At 33.2% G+C, this 16,035-nt stretch overlaps 3 protein-coding genes across 3 annotated transcripts; all 3 read left to right on the forward strand.

Annotated features, from left to right (window-relative positions):
• Window positions 1-3,512: 3,512 nt before the first annotated feature.
• LOC145132236 (chlorophyll a-b binding protein 40, chloroplastic-like) lies at window positions 3,513-4,526 on the forward strand. The gene has a single exon (XM_079066943.1). The coding sequence runs from the start codon at window positions 3,550-3,552 to the stop codon at window positions 4,351-4,353; it is 804 nt and encodes a 267-aa protein (XP_078923069.1). The 5' UTR covers window positions 3,513-3,549; the 3' UTR covers window positions 4,354-4,526.
• Window positions 4,527-8,862: 4,336 nt separating this feature from the next.
• LOC145133683 (chlorophyll a-b binding protein 40, chloroplastic-like) lies at window positions 8,863-9,876 on the forward strand. The gene has a single exon (XM_079068622.1). The coding sequence runs from the start codon at window positions 8,900-8,902 to the stop codon at window positions 9,701-9,703; it is 804 nt and encodes a 267-aa protein (XP_078924748.1). The 5' UTR covers window positions 8,863-8,899; the 3' UTR covers window positions 9,704-9,876.
• A 4,327-nt stretch (window positions 9,877-14,203) lies between these two features.
• LOC145133352 (chlorophyll a-b binding protein 40, chloroplastic-like) lies at window positions 14,204-15,226 on the forward strand. Its single transcript, XM_079068295.1, has one exon. It carries the CDS (start codon window positions 14,250-14,252, stop codon window positions 15,051-15,053), a length of 804 nt encoding a protein of 267 aa, XP_078924421.1. The 5' UTR covers window positions 14,204-14,249; the 3' UTR covers window positions 15,054-15,226.
• The last annotated feature ends 809 nt before the right edge of the window (window positions 15,227-16,035 follow it).

Here is a 16,035-nt window from a genome sequence, read left to right on the forward strand (position 1 = left end):
GAAAGTAAACTTCAATATTAACAATATTTAAGGATTAGGAAGGACTAGTTAAAACTCGATTTTACAGATCATGAATAGTTAAGTTCGAACAATACAACCAGGAAGGGCTTGTTAAACCATTACAATGCCTCAATATCCACATGTCATCTATGTATCCTAACCCCCGATCCCACCTACAAGATATTCATGACCTCAACTATGTAACCTATCTCCCACTCCCACATACAAGATATCCGGGACCTCAACTGGCGACATGTTATACATGATGAGTACCATGTTCGTATCTTGAATAGGACATGGACTCTTGTATGACGACTCCAATGGGTTAATATTGTACGCTACATGTGGCTCTTTCATCATAGTTTCAATGTAGGTATCTCTCTTTATAATGTCAACCTTGTAGCCAACAGTCGCTTCCAAAACCGAAGAATTGATTGTGATGAGATATTCAACGCCATTTTGATATGGGACATCATCCGTATAACCCTCAAAATATTATCTATTGATACCGGTCTATTTATCAGCTTATTTTAAACCATGCAAAAATTGACTTTTCTCACGGTCACCTTTAGGTTAGTATACATGCATCAACCACAGGGTTTCTATGATCCCAATTTCAGGGTCACGTCTTCCGTCCTCAAAAATCCTTATAAAACCTCAAGCATGCTCCTAGAAGGTGGTATCACCGATTTTCATAGTACGCCACTACCTAGGGTTCCAAAAGTATAATGTTGTAATTAACAAAAGTATCATAATTGTGTTAATAATAACATCATACTTTAGTTTATTTTCTTTTATAGCATCATACTTTTAATATTATATTACATAATATTATGGTTTAAAAAATATACCATTTAATTTGATTTTATAGTTAATTTATTTTGATTTTATAATTAATTTAATTTGGTTATAAAATTAACTTAATTTGATTTTTTAATTAATTTAATATTTTCTTTTTTTATTAGTTTTTTAAATTAATTTAATTTGATTTTATAATTAATTTTATTTGATTTTAATATTAATATTAATTTGATTTTATAATTAATTTAATTTTATTTTAAACTTAATTTGATTTTATAATTAATTTAATATTTTATTTTTCATTATTAGTTTTTTTAAATTAATTTAATTTGATTTTGTTATAGTTTTAATATTAATTTGATTTTATAATTTATTTTATTATATTTGAATAATTATATTAATTGATGTTATAATTAATTTAATTGTTTTTTAAATTAACTTAATTGGATTTTATAATTAGTTTAATATTTTCTTTTTTGTTAATAGTTTTTTTTTTAATTTTTTTAATTTGATTTTATAATTAATTTAATTTCATTTTAATATTAATATTAATTTGATTTTAAAACTAATTTATTTTGATTTTACCATTAACTTAATATTTTCTTTTTCGTTATTGATTTTTTAAAAATTAATTTAACTTTATTTTATAATTAATTTAAAATTACTAATAGTACGTAGCTATTAATAACCTAATTAAGCTAAGTCGTAATGACCAACATTAAGTCACTGCCAAAATTAAGCACTTTGAAACCGTATTAACAAGAAAATAAAAACATAATAAACATATAATACAATCATACATGTAAATACAAACACTTCAACTTATCAAACACTTTAACTTATCAATTAAGCACTTTACAATACAAAGAATAGCATCTAAATACAAAAACCATAACTTATCAATTAAGAACTTTGTCACTTCATCTTAAATACACTCAAACTATTAAACCTAAATATCACATAATCATATATGTATACAATACATTCAATTCTAATTTTCATTTCATTTTATACATACAATACCACTTTCATATTCCAATTTCATACAATTAAGCATACATTACATCCAAATCAAATTTCAATTTCAAACAATTAAGCAATACATCCAATTTCATACAATCATACCTTATAACAGCTAACGTTTTAGACATCTAATTTCAATTTCATACAAATGTATACATCTAAATACAAAATCAAACAAATCATGCCTAATTTCATTTGCATGCCAATACACCACAATACACCACAGTGAGCATAAACATAAATCAATTATACAGTAGGTTGCATAAACACACTTTCATGCCAAAAAATGAAAAAAGAAATCAAAAACTTACCTCAAAAGTGGTGGTGAAGGTAGCCGAATGACCATAAATAAGTTTCTTCGGCGGTGGTGAAGGCTGTTGTCGGAGGATACTTCATCAATGGTGAAGGCTGTGAATTAGGGACTCCAACAATCGGAAAAAAATCCCCCAACATTGGAGTTAAAACTCAAGCTATCACAAATTAAGAAGAAAACAAGGACCAAGAACCATACCTTTTAGTCGCCGATGAACGGGAGTGGCCGGAGGATGGTCTGCATCGCCGACATCGCAAGAAAGAAAACAGAAAAGCATCGACTGCAAAATGAATGCAGGTCCCTCTTTGTTATAACTAAACCCTATGCCGACGACACTTCGTCGGTATAGGCCAACAAAAACTACGTCGTTTCCATTTTATGTCATTAAAAAAAAACAGTTTTACAGACGACATATTGTCTGGAAGGATATTTCACGCGGATCGACCCATCTTTTTGTAGACGGAATGTCGCCGGCATAAGATTACGAAAACGACACCGTTTTTATTTTCCGCGACACCGAATAAAAATAAATCGAAATTGTTTTTTTAATACCTTATACCGACGACATATCGTCTGTATAAGCTGATGAAAAAGACACCGTTTTTATTTTCTACGACACCGAATATAAGTAAATCGAAATTAATTTTATAATACCCTATACCGACATGTCGTTGGTATAGGTTTTCAAAATACCGCGAAAATTTTGCCCCTTCCCACCGAATCTACGACGACAACATGTCGTCTGCTTAGCTCTTCCGGTCAAAGAAATAGGGTCAAAGTTGGAAAATACTGTGCTGCCGACGACATGTCGTCTGGATAGCTGGACTTTTGCCGACGACATATGTGGTCGGGATAGGTGTCGTCTGTACACATTGTTATTCTTGTAGTGATAATGAACTTTTTGAGATCAAGCTAAAAACAAACATTACGTATATATGACATTTTTGAATAAAAATATTGTAAAATAAAATATTTTGAGTTAAAATTTGAAAACAAGTTATTGTTGGAAAAATGCTAAAAGAAAATGACACTCTCGTATACGAAAGATGTGGAGTTGGATAGTAAAAGTAAGATTTACAAAAATAAATATGCTCCAAATATTAATAACTCTGGAAGGAAATTTGTGAACCAAATTTGTTGAAATCTGAACCACATTTCTTATTGGCTTAGTATGGCATGGCATGGGTGATGGGTGCATGAGGCTTGATTGATAGAAATAGATACCGCCAAAACTGAAATCTTGAAACTAAGCTTGACCAATAACAGAGATAATATGGATATTATACCCACGTCTCCATATCCATACATAACCTATATATATCACACTACACTAACTTCCCAATTCCTACACCAACTCTTCTTCTCATTTGCTCAACTACACAAATATAACTCAATCTTTTGTTCATAAATACATGGCTGCTTCAACAATGGCTCTCTCATCTCCTTCATTTGCCGGGCAGGCAATCAAGGTTGCTCCATCTACCTCAGAGTTTTCTGGTGATGGAAGGGTGACAATGAGAAAGACAGCAGCAAAGCCCAACACCGCTTCATCAGGAAGCCCATGGTACGGACCTGACAGAGTGAAGTACTTGGGGCCATTCTCGGGTGAGGCTCCATCATATCTAACCGGAGAATTCCCTGGAGACTACGGGTGGGACACAGCCGGGCTCTCAGCAGATCCTGAGACTTTTGCCAAGAACCGTGAGCTTGAGGTCATCCATTGTAGGTGGGCCATGCTAGGAGCTTTGGGATGTGTTTTCCCGGAGCTTCTAGCCCGCAATGGCGTCAAGTTCGGTGAAGCTGTGTGGTTCAAGGCAGGATCCCAAATCTTTAGTGAGGGTGGGCTTGACTATCTGGGCAACCCCAACTTGGTCCACGCACAGAGCATATTGGCAATTTGGGCTACACAAGTGATCTTGATGGGTGCTGTTGAAGGTTATAGAGTTGCCGGTGGGCCTCTTGGGGAGATAGTTGACCCATTGTACCCTGGAGGAAGCTTTGACCTGCTGGGATTAGCTGAAGATCCGGAGGCTTTTGCAGAGTTGAAGGTGAAGGAGATTAAGAACGGAAGATTAGCTATGTTTTCAATGTTTGGGTTCTTTGTTCAAGCCATAGTCACCGGAAAAGGTCCATTAGAAAACCTTGCAGACCACATTGCCGATCCAGTTACCAACAACGCATGGGCTTATGCCACCAACTTCGTCCCTGGAAACTAAAACTGGCCGGGAAGAATATAATGTCCATGAAAGAAAAACAGCTTGCGACATTGTAAATTTCACCAGCATAAGGTCGAAAATGAGAGGTCTTGATTCATGGAGTTAAATCCACCATATCCATATTTTTGTAAATTGATTAATTAGCTGTGCAAATATGAATGAACATTTACAAAGCTTACCGGATATAAACGGTCATTTCCACATTCTAATCTTCAGTACCATATTTATAAATAGCTTATCACATCACTTTATTACCACTGAGAGTATGATAATGTAGTTCATTTTATGAAAGGGGCCCTTCTAATTTCTATAGGATGGAACAACGGATATGTGTACTTAAATAGGAAATCATGCCTCTTCACCGAATAAATTAGTCAATCACCATTATCATTCAAACCACGCTAATATGCATAACTATGTAGGAATTCTACGAATTCATGCCTCATAACAAAAACAATCAATCGTCATTTTCATTCAAACTGCTATGATGTGTATAACTTTTAATTTAAAACTTCTAAAATTGGATTTTATGCTTCTAGAGTATTGATCGGAATGTGTATTTTGGATTTTTCGAGATTTCCGTTCATTCCTATTCCAATGGTTGATTTTGAAACATGGTTTGTCTATTATAATTGACACTAGAGAAAAACCTGTCTTATCTATAATATAATGGTTCCATAGAGAATAAAAAGCGTACAAAATAGCAACGGAAGTCCATTGCAAAACTAGCTCGGAAACCCTTCAACCACACACACAAAAACCAATCCCTAGTCGCCAATCCGTCACGAGCAAAGCGTGTAGCGAATGTTTCGGTAACGTAGCCCATCTTTGGTTCTTGACTAATACTAATGTGACCTTCGAAATAGTATGTTTATATATAAGAATCGAATTATGCTAAAAACCAATATACAAGAATCAAGTGACATATTATTTATTTAAATAATGAAAATCTAAAACAAAATAAAGATATATGCATATACTGAATTCTTTGAATGAAAGTAAACTTCAATATTAACAATATTTAAGGATTAGGAAGGACTAGTTAAAACTCGATTTTACAGATCATGAATAGTTAAGTTCGAACAATACAACCAGGAAGGGCTTGTTAAACCATTACAATGCCTCAATATCCACATGTCATCTATGTATCCTAACCCCCGATCCCACCTACAAGATATTCATGACCTCAACTATGTAACCTATCTCCCACTCCCACATACAAGATATCCGGGACCTCAACTGGCGACATGTTATACATGATGAGTACCATGTTCGTATCTTGAATAGGACATGGACTCTTGTATGACGACTCCAATGGGTTAATATTGTACGCTACATGTGGCTCTTTCATCATAGTTTCAATGTAGGTATCTCTCTTTATAATGTCAACCTTGTAGCCAACAGTCGCTTCCAAAACCGAAGAATTGATTGTGATGAGATATTCAACGCCATTTTGATATGGGACATCATCCGTATAACCCTCAAAATATTATCTATTGATACCGGTCTATTTATCAGCTTATATTAAACCATGCAAAAATTGACTTTTCTCATTGTCACCTTTAGGTTAGTATACATGCATCAACCACATGGTTTCTATGATCCCAATTTCAAGGTCACGTCTTCCGTCCTCAAAACTCCTTATAAAACCTCAAGCATGCTCCTAGAAGGTGGTATCACCGATTTTCATAGTATACCACTACCTAGGGTTCCAAAAGTATAATGTTGTTATTAACAAAAGTATCATAATTGTGTTAATTATAACATCATACTTTAGTTTATTTTCTTTTATAGCATCATACTTATAATATTATATTACATAATATTATGGTTTAAAAAATATACCGTTTAATTTGATTTTATAGTTATTTTAATTTGATTTTATAATTAATTTAATTTGATTATAAAATTAACTTAATTTGATTTTTTAATTAATTTAATATTTTCTTTTTTTATTAGTTTTTTAAATTAATTTAATTTGATTTTATAATTAATTTTATTTTATTTTAATATTAATATTAATTTGATTTTATAATTAATTTAATTTTATTTTAAACTTAATTTGATTTTATAATTAATTTAATATTTTATTTTTTGTTATTAGTTTTTTTAAATTAATTTAATTTGATTTTGTTATAGTTTTAATGTTAATTTGATTTTATAATTTATTTTATTATATTTGAATAATTATATTAATTTGGTGTTATAATTAATTTAATTTTTTTTTAAATTAACTTAATTGGATTTTATAATTAGTTTCATATTTTCTTTTTTGTTAATAGTTTTTTTTTTAATTTTTTTAATTTGATTTTATAATTAATTTAATTTCATTTTAATATTAATATTAATTTGATTTTAAAACTAATTTATTTTGATTTTACCATTAACTTAATATTTTCTTTTTCGTTATTGATTTTTTAAAAACTAATTTAACTTTATTTTATAATTAATTTAAAATTACTAATAGTACGTATCTATTAATAACCTAATTAAGCTAAGTCGTAATGACCAACATTAAGTCACTACCAAAATTAAGCACTTTGAAACCATATTAACAAGAAAATAAAAACATAATAAACATATAATACAATCATACATGTAAATACAAACACTTCAACTTATCAAACACTTTAACTTATCAATTAAGCACTTTACAATACAAAGAATAACATCTAAATACAAAAACTATAACTTATCAATTAAGAACTTTGTCACTTCATCTTAAATACACTCAAACTATTAAACCTAAATATCACATAATCATATATGTATACAATACATTCAATTCTAATTTTCATTTCATTTTAGACATACAATACCACTTTCATATTCCAATTTCATACAATTAAACATACATTAAATCCAATTCAAATTTCAATTTCAAACAATTAAGCAATACATCCAATTTCATACAATCATACCTTATAACAGCTAACGTTTTAGACATCTAATTTCAATTTCATACAAATGTATACATCTAAATACAAACTCAAACAAATCATGCCTAATTTCATTTTCATGCCAATACACCACAATACACCACAGTGAGCATAAACATAAATCATTTATACAGTAGGTTGCATAAACACACTTTCATGCCAAAAAATGAAAAAAGAAATCAAAAACTTACCTCAAAATTGGTGGTGAAGGTAGCCGAATCACCATAAATAAGTTTCTTCGGCGGTGGTGAAGGCTGTTGTCGGAGGATACTTCGACAATGGTGAAGGCTGTGAATTAGGGACTCCAACAATCGGAAAAAAATCCCCCAACATTGGAGTTAAAACTCAAGCTATCACAAATTAAGAAGAAAACAAGGACCAAGAACCATACCTTTTAGTCGCCGAAGAACGGGAGTGGTCGGAGGATGGTCTGCATCGCCGACATCACGAGAAAGAAAACAGAAAAACATCGACTGCAAAATGAACGCAGGTCCCTCTTTGTTATAACTAAACCCTATGCCGACGACACTTCGTCGGTATAGGCCAACAAAAACTACGTCGTTTCCTTTTTATGTCATTAAAAAAAACAGTTTTACAGACGACATATTGTCTGGAAAGATATTGCACGCGGATCGAACCATCTTTTTGCAGACGGAATGTCGCCGGCATAAGATTACGAAAACGACACCGTTTTTATTTTCCGCGACACCGAATAAAAATAAATCGAAATTATTTTTTTAATACCTTATACCGACGACATATCGTCTATATAAGCTGCTGATGAAAAAGACACCGTTTTTATTTTCTACGACACCGAATATAAGTAAATCGAAATTAATTTTATAATACCCTATACCGACATGTCGTTGGTATAGGTTTTCAAAATACCGCGACAATTTTGCCCCTTCCCACCGAATCTACGACGACAACATGTCGTCTGCTTAGCTTTTCCGGTCAAAGAAATAGGGTCAAAGTTGGAAAATACTGTGCTACCGACGACATGTCGTCTGGATAGCTGGACTTTTGCCGACGACATATGTGGTCGGGATAGGTGTCGTCTGTACATATTGTTAATCTTGTAGTGATAATGAACTTTTTGAGATCAAGCTAAAAACAAACATTACGTATATATGACATTTTTGAATAAAAATATTGTAAAATAAAATATTTTGAGTTAAAATTTGAAAACAAGTTATTGTTGGAAAAATGCTAAAAGAAAATGACACTCTCGTATACGAAAGATGTGGAGTTGGATAGTAAAAGTAAGATTTACAAAAATAAATATGCTCCAAATATTAATAACTCTGGAAGGAAATTTGTGAACCAAATTTGTTGAAATCTGAACCACATTTCTTATTGGCTTAGTATGGCATGGCATGGGTGATGGGTGCATGAGGCTTGATTGATAGAAATAGATACCGCCAAAACTGAAATCTTGAAACTAAGCTTGACCAATAACAGAGATAATATGGATATTATACCCACGTCTCCATATCCATACATAACCTATATATATCACACTACACTAACTTCCCAATTCCTACACCAACTCTTCTTCTCATTTGCTCAACTACACAAATATAACTCAATCTTTTGTTCATAAATACATGGCTGCTTCAACAATGGCTCTCTCATCTCCTTCATTTGCCGGGCAGGCAATCAAGGTTGCTCCATCTACCTCAGAGTTTTCTGGTGATGGAAGGGTGACAATGAGAAAGACAGCAGCAAAGCCCAAGACCGCTTCATCAGGAAGCCCATGGTACGGACCTGACAGAGTGAAGTACTTGGGGCCATTCTCGGGTGAGGCTCCATCATATCTAACCGGAGAATTCCCTGGAGACTACGGGTGGGACACAGCCGGGCTCTCAGCAGATCCTGAGACTTTTGCCAAGAACCGTGAGCTTGAGGTCATCCATTGTAGGTGGGCCATGCTAGGAGCTTTGGGATGTGTTTTCCCGGAGCTTCTAGCCCGCAATGGCGTCAAGTTCGGTGAAGCTGTGTGGTTCAAGGCAGGATCCCAAATCTTTAGTGAGGGTGGGCTTGACTATCTGGGCAACCCCAACTTGGTCCACGCACAGAGCATATTGGCAATTTGGGCTACACAAGTGATCTTGATGGGTGCTGTTGAAGGTTATAGAGTTGCCGGTGGGCCTCTTGGGGAGATAGTTGACCCATTGTACCCTGGAGGAAGCTTTGACCCGCTGGGATTAGCTGAAGATCCGGAGGCTTTTGAAGAGTTGAAGGTGAAGGAGATTAAGAACGGAAGATTAGCTATGTTTTCAATGTTTGGGTTCTTTGTTCAAGCCATAGTCACCGGAAAAGGTCCATTAGAAAACCTTGCAGACCACATTGCCGATCCAGTTACCAACAACGCATGGGCTTATGCCACCAACTTCGTCCCTGGAAACTAAAACTGTCCGGGAAGAATATAATGTCCATGAAAGAAAAACAGCTTGCGACATTGTAAATTTCACCAGCATAAGGTCGAAAATGAGAGGTCTTGATTCATGGAGTTAAATCCACCATATCCATATTTTTGTAAATTGATTAATTAGCTGTGCAAATATGAATGAACATTTACAAAGCTTACCGGATATAAACGGTCATTTCCACATTCTAATCTTCAGTACCATATTTATAAATAGCTGATCACATCACTTTATTACCACTGAGAGTATGATAATGTAGTTCATTTTATGAAAGGGGCCCTTCTAATTTCTATAGGATGGAACAACGGATATGTGTACTTAAATAGGAAATCATGCCTCTTGACCGAATCAATTAGTCAATCACCATTATCATTCAAACCACGCTGATATGCATAACTATGTAGGAATTCTACGAATTCATGCCTCATAACAAAAACAATCAATCGTCATTTTCATTCAAACTGCTATGATATGTATAACTTTTAATTTAAAACTTCTAAAATTGGATTTTATGCTTCTAGAGTATTGATCGGAATGTGTATTTTGGATTTTTCGAGATTTCCGTTCATTCCTATTCCAATGGTTGATTTTGAAACATGGTTTGTCTGTTATAATTGACACTAGAGAAAAACCTGTCTTATCTATAATATAATGGTTCCATAGAGAAAAAAAAGCGTACAAAATAGCAACGGAAGTCCATTGCAAAACTATCCAAAACTAGCTCGGAAACCCTTCAACCACACACACAAACCAATCCCTAGTCGCCAATCCGTCACGAGCAAAGCGTGTAGCGAATGTTTCGGTAACGTAGCCCATCTTTGGTTCTTGACTAATACTAATGTGACCTTCGAAATAGTATGTTTATATATAAGAATCGAATTATGCTAAAAACCAATATACAAGAATCAAGTGACATATTATTTATTTAAATAATTAAAATCTAAAACAAAATAAAGATATATGCATATACTGAATTCTTTGAATGAAAGTAAACTTCAATATTAACAATATTTAAGGATTAGGAAGGACTAGTTAAAACTCGATTTTACAGATCATGAATAGTTAAGTTCGAACAATACAACCAGGAAGGGCTTGTTAAACCATTACAATGCCTCAATATCCACATGTCATCTATGTATCCTAACCCCCGATCCCACCTACAAGATATTCATGACCTCAACTATGTAACCTATCTCCCACTCCCACATACAAGATATCCGGGACCTCAACTGGCGACATGTTATACATGATGAGTACCATGTTCGTATCTTGAATAGGACATGGACTCTTGTATGACGACTCCAATGGGTTAATATTGTACGCTACATGTGGCTCTTTCATCATAGTTTCAATGTAGGTATCTCTCTTTATAATGTCAACCTTGTAGCCAACAGTCGCTTCCAAAACCGAAGAATTGATTGTGATGAGATATTCAACGCCATTTTGATATGGGACATCATCCGTATAACCCTCAAAATATTATCTATTGATACCGGTCTATTTATCAGCTTATTTTAAACCATGCAAAAATTGACTTTTCTCACGGTCACCTTTAGGTTAGTATACATGCATCAACCACAGGGTTTCTATGATCCCAATTTCAGGGTCACGTCTTCCGTCCTCAAAAATCCTTATAAAACCTCAAGCATGCTCCTAGAAGGTGGTATCACCGATTTTCATAGTACGCCACTACCTAGGGTTCCAAAAGTATAATGTTGTAATTAACAAAAGTATCATAATTGTGTTAATAATAACATCATACTTTAGTTTATTTTCTTTTATAGCATCATACTTTTAATATTATATTACATAATATTATGGTTTAAAAAATATACCATTTAATTTGATTTTATAGTTAATTTATTTTGATTTTATAATTAATTTAATTTGGTTATAAAATTAACTTAATTTGATTTTTTAATTAATTTAATATTTTCTTTTTTTATTAGTTTTTTAAATTAATTTAATTTGATTTTATAATTAATTTTATTTGATTTTAATATTAATATTAATTTGATTTTATAATTAATTTAATTTTATTTTAAACTTAATTTGATTTTATAATTAATTTAATATTTTATTTTTCATTATTAGTTTTTTTAAATTAATTTAATTTGATTTTGTTATAGTTTTAATATTAATTTGATTTTATAATTTATTTTATTATATTTGAATAATTATATTAATTGATGTTATAATTAATTTAATTGTTTTTTAAATTAACTTAATTGGATTTTATAATTAGTTTAATATTTTCTTTTTTGTTAATAGTTTTTTTTTTAATTTTTTTAATTTGATTTTATAATTAATTTAATTTCATTTTAATATTAATATTAATTTGATTTTAAAACTAATTTATTTTGATTTTACCATTAACTTAATATTTTCTTTTTCGTTATTGATTTTTTAAAAATTAATTTAACTTTATTTTATAATTAATTTAAAATTACTAATAGTACGTAGCTATTAATAACCTAATTAAGCTAAGTCGTAATGACCAACATTAAGTCACTGCCAAAATTAAGCACTTTGAAACCGTATTAACAAGAAAATAAAAACATAATAAACATATAATACAATCATACATGTAAATACAAACACTTCAACTTATCAAACACTTTAACTTATCAATTAAGCACTTTACAATACAAAGAATAGCATCTAAATACAAAAACCATAACTTATCAATTAAGAACTTTGTCACTTCATCTTAAATACACTCAAACTATTAAACCTAAATATCACATAATCATATATGTATACAATACATTCAATTCTAATTTTCATTTCATTTTATACATACAATACCACTTTCATATTCCAATTTCATACAATTAAGCATACATTACATCCAAATCAAATTTCAATTTCAAACAATTAAGCAATACATCCAATTTCATACAATCATACCTTATAACAGCTAACGTTTTAGACATCTAATTTCAATTTCATACAAATGTATACATCTAAATACAAAATCAAACAAATCATGCCTAATTTCATTTGCATGCCAATACACCACAATACACCACAGTGAGCATAAACATAAATCAATTATACAGTAGGTTGCATAAACACACTTTCATGCCAAAAAATGAAAAAAGAAATCAAAAACTTACCTCAAAAGTGGTGGTGAAGGTAGCCGAATGACCATAAATAAGTTTCTTCGGCGGTGGTGAAGGCTGTTGTCGGAGGATACTTCGACAATGGTGAAGGCTGTGAATTAGGGACTCCAACAATCGGAAAAAAATCCCCCAACATTGGAGTTAAAACTCAAGCTATCACAAATTAAGAAGAAAACAAGGACCAAGAACCATACCTTTTAGTCGCCGATGAACGGGAGTGGCCGGAGGATGGTCTGCATCGCCGACATCGCAAGAAAGAAAACAGAAAAGCATCGACTGCAAAATGAACGCAGGTCCCTCTTTGTTATAACTAAACCCTATGCCGACGACACTTCGTCGGTATAGGCCAACAAAAACTACGTCGTTTCCTTTTTATGTCATTAAAAAAAACAGTTTTACAGACGACATATTGTCTGGAAAGATATTTCACGCGGATCGACCCATCTTTTTGTAGACGGAATGTCGCCGGCATAAGATTACGAAAACGACACCGTTTTTATTTTCCGCGACACCGAATAAAAATAAATCGAAATTGTTTTTTTAATACCTTATACCGACGACATATCGTCTGTATAAGCTGATGAAAAAGACACCGTTTTTATTTTCTACGACACCGAATATAAGTAAATCGAAATTAATTTTATAATACCCTATACCGACATGTCGTTGGTATAGGTTTTCAAAATACCGCGAAAATTTTGCCCCTTCCCACCGAATCTACCACGACAACATGTCGTCTGCTTAGCTTTTCCGGTCAAAGAAATAGGGTCAAAGTTGGAAAATACTGTGCTGCCGACGACATGTCGTCTGGATAGCTGGACTTTTGCCGACGACATATGTGGTCGGGATAGGTGTCGTCTGTACACATTGTTATTCTTGTAGTGATAATGAACTTTTTGAGATCAAGCTAAAAACAAACATTACGTATATATGACATTTTTGAATAAAAATATTGTAAAATAAAATATTTTGAGTTAAAATTTGAAAACAAGTTATTGTTGGAAAAATGCTAAAAGAAAATGACACTCTCGTATACGAAAGATGTGGAGTTGGATAGTAAAAGTAAGATTTACAAAAATAAATATGCTCCAAATATTAATAACTCTGGAAGGAAATTTGTGAACCAAATTTGTTGAAATCTGAACCACATTTCTTATTGGCTTAGTATGGCATGGCATGGGTGATGGGTGCATGAGGCTTGATTGATAGAAATAGATACCGCCAAAACTGAAATCTTGAAACTAAGCTTGACCAATAACAGAGATAATATGGATATTATACCCACGTCTTCATATCCATACATAACCTATATAACACTACACTAACTTCCCAATTCCTACACCAACTCTTCTTCTCATTTGCTCAACTACACAAATACAACTCAATCTTTTGTTCATAAATACATGGCTGCTTCAACAATGGCTCTCTCATCTCCTTCATTTGCCGGGCAGGCAATCAAGGTTGCTCCATCTACCTCAGAGTTTTCTGGTGATGGAAGGGTGACAATGAGAAAGACAGCAGCAAAGCCCAAGACCGCTTCATCAGGAAGCCCATGGTACGGACCTGACAGAGTGAAGTACTTGGGGCCATTCTCGGGTGAGGCTCCATCATATCTAACCGGAGAATTCCCTGGAGACTACGGGTGGGACACAGCCGGGCTCTCAGCAGATCCTGAGACTTTTGCCAAGAACCGTGAGCTTGAGGTCATCCATTGTAGGTGGGCCATGCTAGGAGCTTTGGGATGTGTTTTCCCGGAGCTTCTAGCCCGCAATGGCGTCAAGTTCGGTGAAGCTGTGTGGTTCAAGGCAGGATCCCAAATCTTTAGTGAGGGTGGGCTTGACTATCTGGGCAACCCCAACTTGGTCCACGCACAGAGCATATTGGCAATTTGGGCTACACAAGTGATCTTGATGGGTGCTGTTGAAGGTTATAGAGTTGCCGGTGGGCCTCTTGGGGAGATAGTTGACCCATTGTACCCTGGAGGAAGCTTTGACCCGCTGGGATTAGCTGAAGATCCGGAGGCTTTTGCAGAGTTGAAGGTGAAGGAGATTAAGAACGGAAAATTAGCTATGTTTTCAATGTTTGGGTTCTTTGTTCAAGCCATAGTCACCGGAAAAGGTCCATTAGAAAACCTTGCAGACCACATTGCCGATCCAGTTACCAACAACGCATGGGCTTATGCCACCAACTTCGTCCCTGGAAACTAAAACTGTCCGGGAAGAATATAATGTCCATGAAAGAAAAACAGCTTGCGACATTGTAAATTTCACCAGCATAAGGTCGAAAATGAGAGGTCTTGATTCATGGAGTTAAATCCACCATATCCATATTTTTGTAAATTGATTAATTAGCTGTGCAAATATGAATGAACATTTACAAAGCTTACCGGATATAAACGGTCATTTCCACATTCTAATCTTCAGTACCATATTTATAAATAGCTGATCACATCACTTTATTACCACTGAGAGTATGATAATGTAGTTCATTTTATGAAAGGGGCCCTTCTAATTTCTATAGGATGGAACAACGGATATGTGTACTTAAATACGAAATCATGCCTCTTGACCGAATCAATTAGTCAATCACCATTATCATTCAAACCACGCTGATATGCATAACTATGTAGGAATTCTACGAATTCATGCCTCATAACAAAAACAATCAATCGTCATTTTCATTCAAACTGCTATAATATGTATAACTTTTAATTTAAAACTTCTAAAATTGGATTTTATGCTTCTAGAGTATTGATCGGAATGTGTATTTTGGATTTTTCGAGATTTCCGTTCATTCCTATTCCAATGGTTGATTTTGAAACATGGTTTGTCTATTATAAGTGACACTAGAGAAAAACCTGTCTTATCTATAATATAATGGTTCCATAGAGAATAAAAAGCGTACAAAATAGCAACGGAAGTCCATTGCAAAACTAGCTCGGAAACCCTTCAACCACACACACACAAACCAATCCCTAGTCGCCAATCCGTCACGAGCAAAGCGTGTAGCGAATGTTTCGGTAACGTAGCCCATCTTTGGTTCTTTACTAATACTAATGTGACCTTCGAAATAGTATGTTTATATATAAGAATCGAATTATGCTAAAAACCAATATACAAGAATCAAGTGACATATTATTTATTTAAATAATGAAAATCTAAAACAAAATAAAGATATATGCATATACTG

The sequence above is a fragment of the Lactuca virosa genome, chromosome 8, assembly GCF_052849685.1.
Source record: "Lactuca virosa cultivar CGN04683 chromosome 8, Lactuca_virosa_CGN04683_v6, whole genome shotgun sequence".
Taxonomy (NCBI): domain Eukaryota; kingdom Viridiplantae; phylum Streptophyta; class Magnoliopsida; order Asterales; family Asteraceae; genus Lactuca; species Lactuca virosa.

Excerpts from the sequence above, each read along its gene's own strand:
- LOC145132236 (XM_079066943.1), top strand. The coding sequence starts at position 3,550 with ATGGCTGCTTCAACAATGGCTCTCTCATCTCCTTCATTTGCCGGGCAG.
- LOC145133683 (XM_079068622.1), top strand. The coding sequence starts at position 8,900 with ATGGCTGCTTCAACAATGGCTCTCTCATCTCCTTCATTTGCCGGGCAG.
- LOC145133352 (XM_079068295.1), top strand. The coding sequence starts at position 14,250 with ATGGCTGCTTCAACAATGGCTCTCTCATCTCCTTCATTTGCCGGGCAG.